This window comes from Malus sylvestris, chromosome 13 (assembly GCF_916048215.2).
Source record: "Malus sylvestris chromosome 13, drMalSylv7.2, whole genome shotgun sequence".
Lineage (NCBI taxonomy): Eukaryota > Viridiplantae > Streptophyta > Magnoliopsida > Rosales > Rosaceae > Malus > Malus sylvestris.
This window is the reverse complement of record NC_062272.1, coordinates 1,903,098-1,924,514: the sequence shown is the minus strand read 5'-3', so window position 1 is coordinate 1,924,514 and position 21,417 is coordinate 1,903,098. Positions and strand designations below refer to the sequence as shown.

General features: G+C 38.3%; 2 protein-coding genes and 1 long non-coding RNA gene across 6 annotated transcripts; 1 reads left to right on the top strand and 2 right to left on the bottom strand.

The window, feature by feature from the left end:
• Positions 1–423: 423 nt before the first annotated feature.
• On the bottom strand, positions 424–3,794 carry LOC126595895 (uncharacterized). Of its 4 annotated transcripts, none has more exons than XR_007613749.1 (8): positions 3,750–3,794; positions 3,300–3,409; positions 3,007–3,143; positions 1,981–2,539; positions 1,475–1,532; positions 1,230–1,349; positions 921–982; positions 424–734 (listed from the first exon to the last, which is right to left on the bottom strand). It is a non-coding gene; the product is annotated as an uncharacterized LOC126595895 (long non-coding RNA). The 4 variants fall into 4 exon arrangements; XR_007613748.1 differs by having other exon boundaries at positions 3,300–3,626; positions 3,750–3,784; XR_007613747.1 differs by lacking the exon at positions 3,750–3,794 and having other exon boundaries at positions 911–982; positions 3,300–3,723.
• Positions 3,795–14,244: 10,450 nt separating this feature from the next.
• LOC126597734 (uncharacterized) lies at positions 14,245–15,129 on the top strand. The gene has a single exon (XM_050264544.1). It carries the CDS (start codon positions 14,391–14,393, stop codon positions 14,958–14,960), a length of 570 nt encoding a protein of 189 aa, XP_050120501.1. The 5' UTR covers positions 14,245–14,390; the 3' UTR covers positions 14,961–15,129.
• A 2,857-nt stretch (positions 15,130–17,986) lies between these two features.
• On the bottom strand, positions 17,987–21,082 carry LOC126597525 (uncharacterized). The gene is made up of 11 exons (XM_050264322.1): positions 20,920–21,082; positions 20,608–20,686; positions 20,441–20,511; positions 20,290–20,339; positions 19,976–20,049; positions 19,827–19,889; positions 19,364–19,451; positions 18,731–18,793; positions 18,579–18,658; positions 18,394–18,465; positions 17,987–18,294 (listed from the first exon to the last, which is right to left on the bottom strand). The coding sequence occupies exons 2-11, from the start codon at positions 20,637–20,639 to the stop codon at positions 18,213–18,215; spliced, it is 675 nt and encodes a 224-aa protein (XP_050120279.1). The 5' UTR covers positions 20,640–20,686; positions 20,920–21,082; the 3' UTR covers positions 17,987–18,212.
• Between the last annotated feature and the right edge of the window lie 335 nt (positions 21,083–21,417).

Here is a 21,417-nt window from a genome sequence, read left to right as displayed (position 1 = left end):
TTCGTTTTAATAAATAAGGTCATTTTAGTTCCGGTCCTTAATCAACCTAATTGTTAGACTGAAACTTTGTTTGTTTAAATATTTTGATCGAGGTCCTTAACATCATTTAAGAGATTTAGCTCTTGCATTTATGCATTTAATGTCCCACAAATTATGAAGTTTAAACACATTCAAATAATATTTTTTAAATATAATAAATACTTAAAAATAAATATTAGAGTAATATTGTTCTTCACTAATTATAGCAAGCAAATAATGTACCCATATAAAAAAGCCGCCATCCAAATAATGTACTCATATAAATATTATAGCAAGCAAATGATGTACCCATACAAAATTATAGCAAGCAAATAATGTACCCATATAAATATTAGAGTAATATTATTCTCTACCTTTGACCACAAAAAAAAGTCTCCATCCAAATAGAGGGCCAAAAGAAAAATCCATTAAAATGTAGTATTTTTCTGTTCTCTGCACTGATGGCATTTCACCTTTTCCTTCTTCATTCCCTATTCTATTCACAAAGAATACAACATAAAAACTCAAGGGCAGACAAACAAAACCTGAGCAAAAGTACATTACTTGCAAATATTTCACTCGTAACCAGTATATACAATCATGGTTTGTGCTGTGCATAAATTGAGGTACGGACGGCTTTGGTGAGGAGCAAGGGCCTTTCCGTTCACAAGCAACTGTTCTATGAAATCCACATGTAATGATTTGAACTCGTACAACTGCCGATAACATGGGAACCGGAAAACAAAATTAATAAAAATCGTTATATTCATTGATATATAGAGTAAATAATTGTTACATTCCAAGAATAAGACTATCTGAAGTATTCTAATTAACAACTCTTTTATTATAACTAACGAAAATAAAGAACGTCTAAATTATGTGAAGCGAGTACCTTTTCTTACCAAGAAAAGTTGAAATGCCGACGAAAAGGTTCCAGTATTGTTAGCTGATCTCCTTCTTTGTTCTGTGAGAACAAGGTACAGTTTGACCCTTAATCATTTGAATTGGTGAGAGACGATAACATATTTGCTCAATACAAATGAAGGTCAAACCAATCCGTATTTGGGATGTAAGAAAGTATGTGGTTTCTATTTCTCATTTTATTCTTACGCTGCTAAGTCTTGCGGAATCATATTGAATGCCATAAACTGACACGACGAAGCATATTAGCGATAGAAGATGTAAAAGAAAGGTGCTTCCAGAGGACTTACAGTGGAGCAACATTGTCATGCTTAATAAAGAATAGCACTTTTCCCACTAGTGCTACTGATTTGTTCAGTTCAGACCCTCTGATAGAATAACTACAGTAGCTCTTCGATATGAGGAGTTCACTAATCGAAGATGCAAACAAAGAAAATCAGTATATTCCCGTGGGAAAGAAAGGGCAATGAGCCAGGCTCGCTGAAAATTACAAATCACAATAAACCAAAATACATGAAAGAGTAATGAAGCGTACAGTTTACAGCAGCCAGAGATGATCCTAATGACAAAAGTCGTTTAGATCTAGCATGCCCCTGTAAAACAGAAATTATATAAGGTCAAGAACCGACATATATCATGCTGATCTAAAAACTGTTTGCCGTAGAATATCCTTAACAGATTATTTAAGTGTGCTTAGTCCCCAGTTTCCAACTTAATCTCAACATTGAAGGCACCCAAATAACCCAATCTTATAATTGTGCAAAACATGAGATATTGAGCAGTACTAAGGACCCAATCAGGTGGCAGCATGTCTTTCTAAGATTCATGCAACTTAAGTTACTTTATACAAACTTAACAAAAACAGAAATAGAAAACAATTTATCATTGCTGTTTCCTATTCTCTCCACTTGTATTAGCACAACTCCATCTTTAACCTATATAAACGCTGACTTATAGAAGACAAAGACTGACAAATCATCATTGAGAAATTGAGAAACTTGTGAGTAATTTCAGACAAAACACAAGGAAAACTGAGCTTACAGTAGCACAGTTAAAATATAGGTCTGGATTGGACTGCATTCTTTCATCCTTTTCCTGATACGCAACATAAAACATTAGAGCATCTTCTAACCGCAGAAGATCCATACTTACAAGAAATACAACATATATACAAATGAATAGCTCCCCTAAACATGATCGTTGAGACACCCATAACCACAGAAGATCCATCAGCAGGAAACTGATTACTTTACGCACTCATAGCATTTTGGTATGCCTTCAAAGATTGCAGAAGTTTCGAATGGTTCCAAGCTCCAGTCACAAAGAAACTTGCAAGACATGCATCTCCAGTCACAAACGTATCATCAAGCAGTCAAACTAAGCCAACCATAAGCACGCTAGCAAACATCCAAGGTAAATGGCAAACCGAACTAAGTGTTACATGCTATACAACTTATCAAGTATAAATCTTACTCAAAACCGAAGAATATAGAACTTTTTTAGATCTTACACCATGAATTCCCATCCTTGACATCAAGAGTTATGGCTTCCTTGGCATGTTGAATGCTTTCATCAACAAGTTCTGCCTCATTGTCGGTACCTTGTAAAATGATGAAAATTATGTAAGCATAATGACGCACACATCATGAAAAACAACTGGCAAAACAAGTTGAGAGATAAAAAGTTGCCTTGAGCCATTTTGTAAGTCTAATGAGAGCTACACACTTGTTTAGCACGTGCATGAGGGATTGAGATCATAAGAGTTTGTGTATGACAATACTTGTTGGTTATTAAGGAATGTATAAAGACTGAAATATAATCTAAAGAAGTCCCGATGCAATTGGTATTAACCAATATGATATGGATGCTTTGGATATTAGTGATAAGGGTTATCAAACTGATGACTTTGATAAGGATTACATGATGGGAAGTATCCTTATCAAAGACCACTGTTTAAGTTATAAGTAAAGGGTCCCTAGTCCCTACTCTCACACAATACACGCAAACAGAAAATATCAAGCCCCATTGATTGACAGTGCATACAGATAGTGTTGAGAGGAGAAGAACCTTTATTTTTCTGCTGCAATGTCTTCTCAAGGTTAGTGGTTGATTGGATATGTTGAGTTCTTTAGTTTCCGCTATATTTAATCTAACACATTTTTCTTTCAAGCATCGAAAGTTGACAGTATCTGCTTGTTTGGACCCTGCATCCAAACACAATATACGTATCAATCATAAAGTTTACAGTACAATGAATCGAGAGGTCACTGGAATAAAACCACAAAAATGCAATCAGGAACTGAACTGAAAACATTACAAACATGCTCAACTACAGGAAGCCACAATGCATTGTTTCTTACAGCTTTTGAGAGATGATCCTCTGCTTCTTTTCTATAATCTGGCAACACATCCAGTATCTTTCCTCTCAAATATTTGTATTTCGCACGTTGGGCCGGAAGTTTTCTTTGCTCTGGTATAAGACACAACGTTGGACACTTGAACTAAATGAGATACAAATACAACATAATAACAAAGGAATTAGCAGTGACAGTGATTCGAGAACCATTGTAGGCATTATCATTACAGAAAACAACACTTCTATATAGTGGGAGATTTCGATTCCATCAACTGTTTCTCAAATTTTAAGCATATATGAACCAATGTAGCCCAAAAATGGAACTTCGAAGCTGAAACGAGCATATCAACGAAAACCCACATATGAGGAACGCACAAATCAGGTTTACAATCATGGGGCAGCTTCAAATGGTATTCACAGAGACTAAAACGAAATGGGTAAATGGAAAAATTACCAGAAGGAATGAAATCGAGGAGTGTTAGAATCCCAATTGTCCCACATCGAACAGAGGGAACGAGAACAAGCAATTTATATAAAATAACATCGAGGTTTTTTTTTTTTTTTTTTTGGAAGCAAGATATATCAATATCCGGATATATCAATATCCGGGCAAAGATGCCAGAGGTTACAGGAAGGCCCACACAAAGGCAAACAGCCAACAGCACAGACTAGAAAAAGTAGTATAAGGAGGTTACAAGAAATCCGGAAGCCGCACCAAGTGCTAAAGCGTCCCTCCTCACACTACCACAAAAAGCTAATGAGGACAAGGAAGACCATCATTACATAACACATGAACAAGGGAAGATGGGGTCTGTGGACCCAAATAAGATCACATACTTCCTTACAACGCCGCGAAGCCAAAAGATCCGCTGCCGAATTGGCTGATCTTGGAACCCAAGACCAGGGCACTCTTGAAAGGTCCCCCCCCCCCCCCCCCAAATTGTTGCATTTCGCAATAAAAGGAAAGGCTTCCCAACTGCCATTCCTTGTTGAATTCTTTAAGCAGGAAATAGAATCAGAAGAATCAGACTCAACCACAATCAAACGCCACCCTCTACTGATCCCCAGGTTGCATCCGTGCATAATGGCCATTGCTTCCACCATTGCCACGCTTGTGGCTTTCACTTTATACCTGCAAGCCGCCAAGAACTTTCCATCCGCATCCCTGGCCACAACTCCCGTAAAGCCCGTTCCGTCCGATGCAACCCAACTGCCATCAACGTTCACCTTTACGAATCCAGAACTCGGTGGAGACCAACTGACCACTCCACCAAAAACCTGCGGACAAACCACAAGGGGACGGGGCAGGTTTGATTTTGCTTCCCTGAAGGCAGAAACCGAAAAACAGATAGCAGCTATAACTTGAGGAGGGTAGATGTGTTGTTTGTTGAACTGAAAGTTACACCTTGCTTTCCAAATATGCCAGGATGTAAATGCAATATAAGAAAACAAGTGATTTCTTGCCTCCTTCGCACCATTCGCTAAATCAAACATTTGAAGCAGCCAACAGGCCCAAGTTGTTATCTCAGTTTGGTTTATTCGTAAATTCAAAGAACCCCCAAACCAAACCACTTCCACCCACGGGCATTCAAGGAATAGGTGAGTGATGGTCTCATTCCTCATTTGGCAGATGGGGCATAGAGAAGTTGTGGAGGAGCGGTGTTGATATAGATTAGCCATAGTTGCAATCGCCGCGTGCAGGGTTTTCCACATGAAACATCGATTTTTTTGGGGAGCCTCCAGCTGCCAGATACACTTCCACAGAGCCCCGGGAACAGAAGCAGAAGATTAAGAGTTAAGGCTCCTTTGGGGCAGGAGACTTTGATGCGCCCAATGATAGCCAGATTTGACCGAATACATACCTCTCTTCTCAAAAGGCCACACGAGCCTATCCCTTAACGTTGGTTCTCCAAGATGTGTCTCCAAGATCGCATCAAACTCCTCCAACTCCAAGAAAGGTTTTAGAAAATCAATATCCCACTCCTTCGTGACCGGGCAAATTAAAGAGCTAACCATTAAGTTTCTTGACACCTGCACCGAGCCCAATGGGGATGGTTTGCCTACTGGGATAGTCGGAAACCATCTATCGATCCAGACTCGAACATGATTGCCGTTCATAATTTGCCAGTGAGCACCCTCCTTGAGAATATTTCTTCCCACAAGAAGACTCGACCACACCCAAGAAGCTCTTCCTCCCCGCTTAGCATCCAGGGAAGAGCAATTCGGAAAGTAGCGGGCTTTAAGCACCTTCGCCCATAAAGACATCGGCTCCATTAACAGGTGCCAACATTGCTTCGCTAACAGGGCTTCGTTGAACGATTCAAAGTTCCTTAGTCCCAAACCCCCCACCTCTTTTGGTCGACCCAACTTCTCTCGTGATAACCAGTGGATCTTATTCGCACCCTCGGTTTGTCCCCACCAAAAATTGGTGATCATGGCATCCATTTCGTTGCACAGAGTCGTGGGAAATTTAAACAGATTCATTGGGTAAGCTGGAATGGCTTGTGCCACCGCCTTAATGAGAACTTCTCTCCCCGCTTGTGAAAGACTTGCTTTCTTCCATCCTTGAAGCTTGCCCAACAACTTTCCTTTGACATAGGCGAGCCCACATTTCTTTGACCACCCCCAGATAGCCGGAACACCAAGGTATAAGCCCGGCTCTCCAACTCTCACCATACCGAGGATAACCGTCAACCTTTGGGCAAAAGTAACAGGAACATTTGCACCAAAGTAGACACTCGACTTTTCCTTATTAACTTGTTGTCCTGAAGCCAAGCAGTAATCATCAATCAGCATAATTAATTGTCTACAATTGTCCTCTTCCGCCTTGAGGAAAATAAGAGTGTCATCAGCAAAGAGAATATGGGAAATTGTCGGACCCGATGAGCTCATTTGAATTCCATTAATCTATTTCCTCTCACAACCTTTTTGAATAAGAATCGAGAGAACCTCACTAACCAAAAGGAAAAGATAAGGAGATAGCGGGTCTCCCTGTCGAAGCCCACGGGAAAGAACGAATTTCTGTCTAGGATGACCATTGAGGAGAATAGCGAAATTCACCGTCGAGATACAGGCCAAGATTAAGGTCCTCTATGTACTATCAAACCCCATTTTTTCCATCACTGCTAATAAGAAGTCCCACTTAACCCTATCGTAGGCTTTGTGCATATCCAACTTGACGCACAACTCAAACTTGTGTCTCGCTTTCCTAGATTTTAGGAAATGGAACAACTCGTGTGCAATGCCAATATTGTCTTGAATCAATCTGCCAGCTACAAAGGCATTTTGGGTTAGAGAAATTAAAGCCGGCATAAATTGCTTGAGACGATTGGCCAAAACCTTGGAAAGAACCTTATAAGAATAGTTACACAAGCTTATGGGCCTGAACTGCAAAATAGAAACCGGGTTTTGAACTTTCAGAATTAGCACTAAATGAGTAGCATTGATACGCCTTGGGTCCACATGCCCATGCATCATCGCTCCAATAATCTCGTTGACATCCGCCGTAAGAATATCCCAATGGGCCTGGTAGAATATTCCAGGGAATCCGTCTGGTCCAGGGGCCTTCAAACCCCCAATTTGCATAGCTGCAATCTTCACCTCATCCGTCGAGACCCAACTCGAGAGGGCTTCATTCATTTCATCTGAAACCATATGATTGACGCAGCTAAGCAGATCTCCCCACTCTCGATGTCCCGACGAAGTGAATAGATTCACGAAGTGCTTATCGACAAGCCTCCTCACCTGTGTTGGATTCACCTCCCAGTTTCCATTGTTATTCTTTAAGGAAACCACACTATTTCTTCTTCTTCTATGCATGGTGGATTGGTGAAAAAACTTCATGTTGGCGTCCCCTTCCTTCAACCATTGAACACGAGATCGCTGCTGCCAGTAACACTCCTCCTGTTTGCATAGTTGGTCTAGTTCAACTTCTAGAGCCTCAATTTCTTTAGAATGCCCTCTCCAATCTTGTTTCAGAACACCCAGCTGGTCCGCCATTTTCTTTATCTGCCTACCGCGATTTTTGAACTTTCCACTACTCTAGTTAATCAGAGCTGCACGGCAAAAGTTAATCTTGGAATTCCATCGCTCAAGGGGATTCCCATCTCTATCAACATTCCACGCTCCACGCATAATATCTCTGCACTCCTCTTCCTTTGTCCAAAAAGCTTCAAAACGAAACAATATTTTTCGCTTTTCAGGTTGAAACCCAAACTTCACCAACACTGGACTATGATCGGATCCCCTACAGGTACCATTAGTGACCATAGAATTTGGCCAAGAAGACAGCCAGCTCGCATTCACCAAACTCCTGTCAAGGCGAGCCTCCACCAACTGACCATTGCGAATCCCCCTCCAGGTGTAATTTTGCCCATTGAAACCGAGATCCATAATTTCCACCTTATTCATGAATTCCTCTAGGTATCTTGGACTGTTGTAACAAAAAGCAGCACCTCCCGCTTTCTCATGATCCCATAAAACTTCGTTAAAGTCTCATCCACAAATCCACTGAATTCGATCCGGGCTAAAATTTTGAATCATACCCCTCCAGAACTCCTCATTCTCCGCTCGATACAATGTGCCGTAAACCCCTGTGAACCGGAACATAGTCTGCGATTCTGCAATACTGCACCGGGCATCAATGTAATGTTTAGAGGAATCCATCACATCTACCTGGATCAAATCATCCCACCAAAGACTCAAACCTCCAGCAGTACCAACCGAGCCACATCGAAACCATTAAAATATCCCATACGCCTTATCACCCTTGCAATTCTATGATCTTTCATCTTTGTTTCATATAGAAAGATCATAGAGGGTCTGTGCTCCCTTATTTGCCCATTAAGGGCCCGAACTACCGTGTCCGACCCTAGACCATGGCAATTCCAAAACAAGTGTATCATGGCGATCTTGTGGCTGTTGAAGGCCAGCCGCCACCGCCTTGGGATGAAGATCCCTCATTCTCATCCATTTTTGATTTTTTGTAATAAAATTTCACACCTGACTAATTGAGCAGGTGATCAAGTGGAAATAGTATCGGTGTTATTGGAGTGGGGTCTTTGACTCGTCTACCTGAAATTTAACATGGTATCAGACCCAAGGATGAGCATGTGCCACATGAATGGGTGGACTCCCTTAGCCCTACTCAAATGGGTGAGCCCAGACATGGTTCCACCTAGCAAGTAGGGGTCACACGTGCGAGGGAAGTGTTGGAATCCCAATTGTCCCATACCAGACCGAGTGCGCAAATGGGTGAGCCCAGACATGGCTCCACCTAGCATGTAGGGGTCGCACGTGCGGAGGGAAGTGTTGGAATCCCAATTGTCCCACATCAGATAGAGTGCGCAAATGGGTGAGCCCAGACATGGCTCCACCTAGCATGTAGGGGTGGACTCCCTTGGCCCTGCGCAAATGGGTGAGCCCAGACATGGCTCCACCTAGCAAGTAGGGGTCACACGTGCGGGGGAAGTGTTGGAATCCCAATTGTCCCATATCAGACCGAGTGCGCAAATGGGTAAGCCTAGACATGGCTCCACCTAGCATGTAGGGGTCGCACGTGCGGGGGGAAGTGTTGGAATCCCAATTGTCCCACATCAGATAGAGTGCGCAAATGGGTGAGCCCAGACATGGCTCCACCTAACATGCAGGGGAAGTGTTGGAATCACAATTGTCCCACATCAGACAGAGGGCTTGAGAACAAGCAATTTATTAACACCGAGGCTTAACGAAAAACTATATTTTTACACTAAAAAGTCAATCCTGATACTATTTAATTTACCCTTTATTTTATTCTTATCGTTAAAACTCAAAGTTTTCAAGCTATTTTCATTAGTTTTCCTTAAAAAAAAAAAAAACGATTCGAAACACGTCATTTCGTCTGCCCGAACAATTGAAGCTTAAGATAAAACGAGTTTTTATCGATAATAGCTAAAATTTAACATCAAATTTCATAAATGTCACATTTTATAAAACCTTTCAAAAATAACAGAAAATTTACTTAAATAGACTTAAATACCCTCAAAATTAAAACCAAATAAACATAAACTAAATTCAATGAATTAAACCCTCAAATTTTGTTTGAAGAGATTAAACCCTCAAAACTAAAACCAAATAAATATAAACCAAAGAATTTTAATTCAGTTTGCATGAAATTCTAGAGTGTGGAAAGGTAGGATTGGTCACCCATTTGATGTTGTTTAGTGGGCTATTGCATGGTTACAATAATTTATGGCAGCTGTCTCTCGCTCGTCGTCGCCACGGCAAATTTGCAACATCGGTAGAAGACTCCTGGAGAGAATTGGGTTAAGGTGAACGTGGATGGAGCTACAAGGTTAGAGAGTAGTCTGGGAGGAGTGGGTGTAATTATTAGGGATTGGCAAGTTGCTTTAATTTGCTGTTGCTGGTGCATGGAACAATGTAGGAATTAGGTCTGTTACCCGGATTGAAATGTTGGCGGCACTTAAAGGTATTAGTCTTGCAAGGAGAATGTGTTTCGCTTTTGTTGAATTGGAGAGTGATTCTTCTCAAACAATCAACTTACTCAACTAGTTCTCTGTGGAACTCACGGCATTAGGTTTGACTGTAGAGGATGTTTTACTGGCTGCAGCGTCCTTACCCTTAAAATCCTTCTCTGGTGGCCTCGCACTTTGAACAACAATGCCGATGAGATCTATTTAAGTGTTAGGTTTTGGATTTTGAGGGTATCTAGGTCTATCCATTTGAGTTTTCTGCTATATTTGAAAGTTTTTTTTTAAATAAAATTAATATTTATGAAATTGGATATTAAGTTTTTGCTATTAATGATAAACACTCAAATAAAACGATGGCCCGGGTCGTATCACGAGAAACTAGCCACCTTTGATAAAATAGCCCCGTCTACGAAGTTGGGCTGCAATGTTACCTCAAGTGGACCAAATATGATTTTTTTTAGAAAAACCCAAATATTTTTTCTTGGCATGGTAGTTTGAATATTCGGAATTGTGGATTAAAACTTACAATTATAAAGAGTAGTGCTATATTTAGAGGCAAAGCCTACTAATGCATATATGTTTCATCAATATTAGAAACATGGTACAAATAGATTAAGTACCCCAACGCTTTCATTGATTATGATGCAGTCTATGACATTGTTTAGTAATTTCAAGCCACTCCTACACCTTAGTACGGTAACTGATATTATATTAAAAACAAACATGCTAATTAACTGATTGATCTGAGTGAGGAAGAATCGATTCAGTGCTGGAAGGAAGGCTATACGATTTGTTCGAAGCCCAATGAGTTTTTGTTCTGGGATTTCTTCCATCCATCTGAGCATGCTTAAAGATCATATCCAAGGGCATGCTTAAAGATCATATCCAAGGCATTGCGGGCTGGCAAGAAATCTGAAATTAGACCATTTAGGCCATCTCCAATCAAAGGAGAGTCAAAGGGCTCCTTTAACCTTATAGTCCTGAAATAAATTATATTTTAATGAACAGTATCCTATCATGTTTTATATCATCTCCAACCAAGGGGGCTAAAGAGCCATAGGTCAAACATAGTTATTTGACAAAAAAATAATCTCCAACCGAAAAGGCCAAAGAGCCATAAATCAAACATAATTTATTATTTTAATTGAATTAATATGGTTAATTAACTTAAACTACCACATAAAAATAAGGTTTTTGGACATATTTTGAGTGACACTTGTCGCAAAATGAATAAGCATCCGGATTTTTTATCTTTATATAATCTCAATAATTTTTTAGATAGGATTTCGAGTGACATGTGTCGCTAACGTGAGTAACTCTCCAAATTTCTTATCTTTATGTAATCTCAATAATTTTTCAAATAGAATTTCGAGTAACACGTGTCGCGAAAATGAGTAACCCTAAAGTGAAAAGTATGTGAGAAATGGCATAGGAATGACTTAGGTATTTATAGGAAAAAAATTAGATTTTTTTTTAATTCGTCCAAAAAAAATATTTCAAATTCCAACGGTTGGCATTCAAAGAGGGTTGAGCTGGATGGTTGACTAGAAATGACTAGCTTGCTGGCCTGATTTGGTGGTTTTGGCCTGGTGAGGCCCATAAGCCCATTGGCCTAGCCCTCAATTGGAAACGGTTTTTGTGACATTCCAAACTATTTTTAGCCCTATAACCCTTTGACTAGGTCGGTTGAAGATGACCTTAATTTGAAGACCTTAGTCAACATCACCCTCTCTTGTTTGATTGTTTCCCTTGATCATGAGTAAACTAATTACAAACTCTATTGATGGTTCAACACAATCTTGTAATTTTGAGAAATTTCCACGGTTCGACTCCTAGTCATGCCCATAATACAACGTTGTTGGTCCGTTCTAATTCATATTCGGGTCAATCTAATTCATTTTATATATCTCAAATCATATTACCATATTAACGTTTTAAATCTCCATCCAAAAGTCACTTCTTTAAGCCAAATAAGAGAGACAGTTTTCAAGTCGTACGCACTAAAAGTAATTAAATTTAGTATAATTATCTGTTATTTTATATATTAATCAATTAAATACAAAATAACATATGCAAACCGCAATATTATAAATACATATTAAAGTTCAAACGTAAATTTGACGAGGACTTGCTACCAAATTAATACTAAGTAGTAAGTACTAGTAGCTAGCGTACCGTACACATGATTGGTTGGGGTTTTTGTTAGGATGACAACTAGTGAAGAACGATGGTTGTCCATATTTTTCGAATCTCAATGAGACTAGTTAGGAATTGCATCATACTCATGACCATGATCAAACAGATTCACAACTTACAAAATCTCAAACTCAGGACCTTCCGTTTTATCTTTTAAATAATTGTTGTTCACACTATGTCATTAGACCACTTGTCGTGATTGATTGGTTGGTTAAACATAGTTAACTCACTAAAATTTTCAGTTGAAAATCCACTATAAAAGTTAGTAAATAGAGACAGAAAATTGGTGGGGGATCGATTGGATTGATTATTATTAGGGATGGGATTAGGATAGGGTGTCGGACGTTGATTAAGAAATGACACCTTGCTTATCCGTATTACCCGCATACTGTATGATCCCATTTGATTCATGACGAAAACACCTTCTCAACCGTGTTGGGCGTGGTGTGTGTGTGAAACCCACCGACAAATAATATTGTCAACAATGTGAACGCCCCCGGCCATTCCAACTTTATGCATATACTAATAATATGGTATTTGATGTTTTAACACAAGTTATAGTGGGAAAGGGGGAATTTGACCCACGAGCTCGGTAGAAAGATAAATGATCTTAATCATTTAAGTTACAAATCTATTACATAATTAAAAATACTTAGCCCTGCAATCGAGGTCATGTGTCTGATTTGATGCTTCCCTCCTTTAATTATATACTCGAAATGGTCTTATTTTCACACTGCTTGATTTAGCTTCTTATTCACTCATCTTTTTTTATAGTCGTCTGATTAAATAAATCAAATGAAAATAATATGCATAATTAAACACGAGTGTGTAAAAAAATAACACACAAAATGTGCAGAAATCATTTCCTTGCTCGAAACAACCACCCTTAGGATTAAAAAAGGAAAATTTAAACTTTTTTTCATCCATGGATGAAATCCATCATCAAGAAGTAACTTAAACAATGTATTTTGGAAGAAATTAAAAGGCAATTTCATCACATAAAAAATGAAAAACGAGTAAATAAATCTCCAAATGACAAAAGAGTGAACCAATGGGATTTGGATCCAATCCGGATCCAAATTGTGAGAATCCTAGGGATCCTCACATCTTAGTTATTCATCGTGCATCGTGCGATAAAAAATTATTTGATTTTTTTATTTAAAATTAAACACAAATAATATCTGCCGAAAACTGATCGCACGATGTACGATGAACGGCTAAGATGTGGAGATCCCACAAAGTGAATCTGGAAAGAATCCTCTTCCGACAAATGGACGACGCATTAGACTCTGTCGTTTCCAATGATCAGGGTGATAAACTCGGTCCTTGGTCCGCGTTGAACAACTCCAGTTGACTTCGAATTTTCCCTAAAGCTTCTAGTAAACAGTCGGGCGGAGCGAGTCCGGTGAATCACCACCATAGCTGGAAGTCGGAAGTCAGAATTGGGTCCCACGCGCAATTCACAGCGAAAATTCACATGACAAAGAGGAGACGGAAACCGGAAAGACAACGAAGGTTTGAAACACATGCTCCTTCGCCTCCTTTTCCCAACTTTTAATTTTCTTTCTTTTTTCACTTTAGTCCCTCGACTTTTTTTTCGTTCCAATTTCGTTTTTTAACTTTGAAAGTGTGCCCAATGAGAACAGAAAATAAGTTTCGTTATCAACTTTGACAGAGTGAAATGTGACCGCATTTGGAAGGGCATTTTAATAACTCATCGACTATGACCAAAATGCTCCACATCTACTTATACATGATTGCTTAAGTCTGTAATTAGTCGTTTATTTTTTTTACAGAATATACAAAAACTTTGACACACACAACGCTACCAATCTCTCTATTGCTGTTTTTTCCCTTCTGTAAAATTGAGATTTCATCATAAAACCAATTGGTAATATGGAAAGTAGCTCAAGATCATATAAGCGCTTAACTAAACTTTTCTCTCACCGATGTGGGATGATCAACTCTCGACACCCTTTACAATTGACATCACCATATTGTACGTGTTTAAAACATTTGGCAAGTTTAAAAACTAAATTTGGACAAAAGAAATTATTCGAGGAGCAAAGTGAAGCAACCACTAAAAATCAAGGAGCAAATTTGTAATCAAGTATTTTTGGTAAAGTACCAAACAAGTAAGCACCACACGCCACTTCCACAAGCCTAATTTTTTAACACACATGATATCATTTTTTTATATTATTATTTTATATAAAAACGAGTGTTTGTCTTTATAATATTAGAAATATTCCGACTTTGATTGACTCTCTCTCCCCTGTATAAAAACCCTGCACAACCTTTTCTCACAAACCAACCGTCTAACCAAACTCCAATTCAACAAAGTCTACGTTCGGGTTCTCTCTCTCTCTCTCTCTCTCTCTCTCTCTCTCTCTCTCTCTCTCTCTTACTTTCTCTCTCTAGACTCTCAAATGGGAAACTACATCTCATGCACTTTGGCCACGCCTATGATCAAGAGCTCCAAATCAGCGAGGGTGATCTTCCCCAACGGCGACGTTCGGCAGTTCCGGGAGATGGTTAAGGCGGCGGAGCTCATGCTGGAGTGTCCCAACACCTTCTTGGCCAACTCGAGGTCTCTCCACATCGGCAGGAGGTTCTCCGCCCTCAGCGCCGACGAGGAGTTGGAGTTTGGGAACGTGTACATCATGTTTCCAATGAGGAGGCTCAGTTCCATAGTCACGGCGGCTGACATGGCGGTGTTCTTCATGGCGGCCAACTCCGCCGCCAAGCGTATATCAGGCGGACAGGTTAGGATCTTGCCGGAGAGCGGCAGTGGAGGAGGAGAAGTGGGCGCGGTGGAAAGTGGGAAAGAAAATCTTGGCGATCAAGATCATGAAGGTGATCATCAAGGTCCATTGCGGTTGAGCTTGGACGGAGTAGAGGGGTTGCAAGTGGCGGAGTTTCAGTACAGATTAGCTGCGTGTAGGTCAAGGAAGCCGGTGTTGGAAACCATCAAAGAAGAGCAGATTTGTTCTAGATAATTAATCATCATTTTTCGTTTGGATTTTCATTTTTCTGGGTTTCAGTTTATGATGTTTAGATCGTTAATACTAGATTAATACGGAGATTAATATCTTATTAACTTGTATGGTAGCTCTAATGTGGTACGCGGATCCCTTTCACTAAATTCACAAATTCGGGTTCTAGAAATTTGATCCAACGACTAAAAATAAATGTCATCTTTAAAAATTATAATAACTTTAACTGTTGGATCAAATTTTAAAAACTCGAATTAGTGGATTTGATAGAAGGGATTCGGAGATTATCCATTTCCATGTGATAGCTCTCAAGACTCAAGTGATTATTTTTTCAAAGAGAAGGACAAAGATAGATTTGTATTAATTTGTGACTTGGCACATAACTGCAATGTGAATGGTAAAGCAAGGAACACGGTTGGTAGAGCACCAAGTCTTTTACTTTGTCAAAAAAAAAAAAAATTAAATTCAGATCATATTAAATATAGCAGAGTAATTAAATATAAATTTATTTCACATTTGAGCATAATCAAGTTAGGTAAGATGCACTTTCGCTCATCACATTCAAGTGTTTAACACCTAATTTATTTTTATTAGATGAGTTTAAATTTTGAGATTGATGATTTATCCACTACACAAATCTCTAAACTCCACCATATTTATTACCATTGGTTGAGTTTATTATTGAGATTTGTAATCTATCTACTACATAGATTTCGAAATTTAAACTCATCAAACGATGATAAATAGGATGTGAGCAAAAATATTCTTAAGTTATGTAAGACAATATGTTTTCTTCTGCACCCAAATTGAACCATCAGTCACTTAATATTACGGTTTAGTAGTATTAATCTTCAGTTGTAAGTAAGATGTCTTATGTTCGATTCTCGTCAAATGTGAATTTGAACCACATTATTATGGTTTGCCTATTGTGAGACTTAGTTCATTCCTCCACCCTCTTAATTTAGATAATATCACTTGTTAAAAAAAAAATTTTAACCACCATTTTGTAATTCATATTATATTAAAATATTGCTCGAATGAACAGAGGAATTCAAAGAATAAGAAATCTTACCACTTAGTACTACGGTCTAGTGATATTCTTCTTCACTTATAAGTGACAGGTATTAGGTTTGATTCTCGGCAAATGTGAATTTGAACCACATTATTGTTATCCCATTGTGAGGCTAAGACTCCTTAGTGTAGATAATCTTGTAATTATGAAGAAAGAGAAAGAACAAGTGATTGTAAAGAAAGAAAAAGAAAATTATGTGTTAATTAACAAAAATGTTGCTATTTAAATATACAAACTAATACATAAGTTGATGCACAAATCAGGGAGACTTTGGAACAACGTAAAATATCAAGTTTGTGATTTTCACTTGGTTGCTCCGGTCACCTAGTGAGGCTAATATGTAAAAAGATAGAGATAAGGAAGCAAACACAAGATATACGTGGTTCACCCTAAGTTTGGCTACGTCCACATAGTAGAGGATTTCTCATTAATAGTGAAGGGTTTACACAAATACATAAGTTTAAGCATGATCACCATTAGTGAGTTATAATAACTAGTTTAAGTACAATAATGACATTTCCCCTTAATTGTAGGAGAATAGTCTTCTTTTATAGTTGAGGAGAGTCTTTGGCTTTTGTCCGCGTCAATGTGGGACTCTAAAAGTTTTATTTTGACGTTGACACGTGTCGAATTATGATTGACATTCTGGGTGGAGGGAAAATTTTGTGCTTCGGCAATGATGCCTCAACATGAACTCTTTAGTAGGCCCTTGAAGGTATAAAGTTGACCGGTACTTGGTAGTTTCAAGATTGGTCAGGTATAGTACAAACAACATACTTTGTTATAGATGGGTCAACATACATTGATACCTTCCACACCCCTTTTCAATTTTTACCATTAAATTGAATGAATTAAAAAATATCAAATAACAATAATAACAAAAGGGTGGGAAGGTAAAAAAAAAAGTATGAATAACACTGCCCATGCCAATTTTGTAAGCATAGTTGTCTAAAATTACAGAAAATTAAGTGGCGTCCTTTAACGTTTGTTATTATTTTTGGTAAATACATAGTAGCAATAAGGAACCAGATCCCCTCCTGAGCATAGGGTGGGGATCCTCCTGACCGGGTCATCTGGACCATTGAAATTTGATACAACGGCTACAAACAAAAGGACCCTCTAAAAGTTATAATTATTGTAACCGTTGAATCAAATTTCAATGATCCATATGACCCGGTCAGGAGGATCCCCACCCAATGCTCAGGAGGGGATTTGGTTCCCAGCAATAATGGTCAACACCCTATTTATAACCATTCGATGAGCTCAAATTTTAAAATTAGTGTCTACCATTATCAGATTTCAAAATTTAAAATCATATAACAGTAATAAATAGAGCGTTTGAGGAACACTATCACTTGAACAAAAATATTCCCCTTAAACTTAAAAATAGCAATTACTTTCTAACTTGATAGTTCAAAAGAATAATTTAGAATAAATTGTAGCAATGGTTCTTTAATTCTAACTCAATTGAAGGAATGGTCCCTCAACTAAAAATTCATTAACATTGGTCCCTCAACTCATCAAAATGTGCACCTCAACTAAAATCCATTACCATTTGTTCCATAACTTTAATCCAACTAGATAAATAGTCCCTCAATTTTAATCAAATTAGAGCAAAGATCTCTCAACTTTAATCCAATTGTAGCAATAATCCTTCTAACATAACTCATTTTGACAAAATTCTGACGAAGTTGACAAAAATGACCACAGCTACACATTTTGATGAGTTAAGAGACCCCAATTGTAGCAATGTTCCTTCCAACATAACTTATTTTGACAAAATTTTAACAAAATTGACCAAAATGATCATAGATACATATTTTGATGAGATAAGAGACCAAAGATAATAAATTTTTAATTGAAGAACCATTGCTCCAATTTGATTAAAATTGAAGGAGCATTAGTACAATTTACTCTTAACTTTAAAACGGTGGGTAACCGACATCTTCCACGAGAGTTTCACAAGCCTCAATTTATTGAATTTGACACGAATATACATAAGCATCGGCCTTACGTACATAACAAACAGCATCCAATTTTGGTGACGAATTACTAAACCAACCACTCAGGCCTCCGGGAGTATGGGTGGACAGTCAGTCTTAAAGCTACAGAACGACAGATGGTTGACAAGTATATTTGACATATTAACTGCACAGAAATTACAGCAATACAGAATATTGCGCTCAAATGTCCATGTTGTCGAAAATTTCTCCATCTCCATCATACCGCAACTCGTCCATCAGATATCCATCAGCCACCAAGTTACTGCGAAAAAATGCGAGTAAACAGAAAACCCTTTAGCCGTTGGTTCTTTGTGGAAGCGTTTGTTAACTTTTTAAGAAGTTTGAGATGATTGTAACCCACCTTAAACAGCAGACACGGAAGCTCACGACACGCTTAAGTTTCCTATTGTAGAAAAAAAAATTGAACGACCATCTGCAGGAAACAAAAGAGCCCAATGATGTTGAAAGGTGTATAGTGATGATGGTACATAAACATCACATTTGGTGCATGTGTAAATGTATCAAGTAACCAGAAAGAAAACTCACATAGATCCTCTCTCAAGAAACGGATCGGCATCAGAGTCTGGAATGTAACTGTAAACTTCACATTCCGCTAGTCTAACAACCTGCATTTGCAAGGTATCAGAAAATTGCCTCCTTGAATTACTTACATTCACTTCCCTTGACCATATGCTTACCTCATCCAAAGCCTTGTAAAGGGCTTCCAGCAAGGAACTGCCCTCATTTGTCTCTGTCCATTCCTGAATTGAATTGTCCCAAGAAACCAGAGAAACAGGTCAACAATGCCTTCAACATAATAAAGCAGTCAATATTCTATAAAAACTTAATGACATGACAAATGACAATGCGCTAGACTCAGCATCCAGTCACAGTGAACAACGAAATACCACCTATTAAGAATATTTTCATGTCCATTTGAAGAGAAGGCAAGGAATCAAAGAGTACCAACAAGTTATTATCTAACATGAACCAATGAAAATGAAATGTTACCTTACGCCAAAGGAAAAATATTGAAAAGAAAATTTTAACAAAGACGGTAACATTGTCTTTTATCGTTCAGAATAGCTAAGAGCACACAAAATAAACAATTGAAAACCTGTATTGCATGCAAGGAAATATTTTTATCCTTTTTATCAGTGCTATGTGCCTCTGTGTGCCTGTGTGAAAAGGAGGAGAAGGGGGGGGGGGGGGTTCTATTAGTGTCTCTCTAAATTGTTCAACAGGAGGATTGCAAAGTTAATGTAACTGTAGCTGCACAAAAGTAATATACTCATACAACAAAGCAAGTGCGCTTGTCACCACAGCTATACCTTTGATGCTTCAAACATGTAGGTATCAAAAATCTGCTTAAAACTGTCCCAGCTTTCCTCTGTGAAGAACTGATGAGCATTTACTGCACTGGAAACCACAAAGATGTAGGCAATACACCAATACAAACTACAAAGACACTATTAAAAAGGCACTCCACGTCAATGCATCAGAGTACAATGCACTTCATAGTTGGAAAGTGCAAAATAAAAACAAAATCCACAACACAAATGTTCAACTTTTTTCACTTGGGAAATGGAGAGACTTGAACTCTCAGCTCCATGCAGAGCGACAGTTCGAACTGTCTGTCAAACCTCTTGACAACACTCCCAATACAAACAGAAGATGATTATAAAGCGGGTTGCCACGTCGCCCAATAAGCTGACCGTGGCATTACCCATAATCTCTTATTCAAGCCTCCATGAAATACAATATGTTTAATAAAGCCCAAAGATACAGGGATACCTGAAGTCATAGTCCGGATACAAGTGATAGAGTGTCAAAACCAGGTAAATCAATGTCTTCCGGCTGGAATGCACATAAAGTATAACAAATTAAACACCGATCAGAAACAACCTGCAACTTTCCACATCTATCTAATTAACATAGGTCACCTGGATCTAGTCAGCAGGAATTCAGCAGGCGAGGAAGAATCACTGTCAGACGATTTCCCAAGATAATCAAGAATCTGAAATTTCGACAGAAAAATAATATAGAGATCAATCTGTCACTTACACCGCAAGAAAATATGGGAATGGCAATAAATGAAATAAAGAATGAAAAGTAAGAATACGTAGGAACACTTTCAGATTTTGGAAGCCGATATGCAGAAAACAAGGATCGCTTACATACATAATCAGATCGATACATCTGATACATATACAGATGAGTAAATCAACAAAGAGTTATAAAAATTGTAATATTTTACCTCATTCTCCAAACTGAGAGACAATTTCTTATCGGATCCGGTGTGTTTGCCTAGTAATTAAAACATAACAGAAAATAAGTCTTTCTGCAACAAATCACACACATTTTCAAGGGGAAAAATTCAAAAGAATAAAATAAATAATTGTACTTACAAGAGTAAGCTTCAAGACAACCCTTAATGGTTCGCTCTCCGAGATTCAAATGACTAAAGAAATCATTTAATCTGCAAAAGTAAATCCCCAGAACTTTACTATATTCACAGAAACGCACAGAGTCGGAATGTATGGACTAAATTAAGTGGCAGCTATTGCAAATTTACCGCTCCAGCGGGGTGTATTCCAAGAACTTCATGCTCAGCGAATGTCGAAAGCACTCAATTATTACAGAAAAAGGAGATCCTGTAAAATTAAAAAAATTAAGATAATTTCAAATTGCAATCACATTTGTACAATTCGCAGCACACACTCCACAGATACAAATCAAAATATAAAATTTTAAAAATAATCATAAAAACATAATTAAGCGCATGAACTACAAGCATTTACTGAGAATTGGATTAAATTTAAATTTTAAATACCGAAAAATTAGCAAAAAATTGGATTAAGAGGAGAAAATGGCGAGGCGGGAGTACCTCAGAGGAAATTAGAACGAATTGGAAAAGCCGAAGACGACGAGAGTTCCGATTTGGGCGTTAGGGTTCGGTAAGAACGGGATCCGGAAAGTTTCGGACAGCCCCCAAAATTCGAATATTCCAAATTTTGAATTGCTTTTCGGTTGGTGCTTCGTGTATAACTCTTCAAAGTCAAGCCCCCCGTTTTAGCGTGTGTTATTGGACGGGCGCCACGTGTCTATCATTTCGGACAGTTGACTAGTGGATAAGGATCAGCCGGTCGACTGAAATGATTGGGAGCCGGCCCATCCATCCGGCCCACTGGACTTTCAGCATTTGACTGTTGATGTTTCTTTTTTTTTTTGGGCCTCAAGAGTGAAAGCCTATTTGTTACAATAGGCATAGCCCTTCATTTTTAATTTTATTTTGAGAACACTCGTAAGTGAAATGTTTAAGTTTAAATTTGATAGTGACAAGTTTGATATCAATTTATTTCTTCATCCCATGTATGAAAAATTG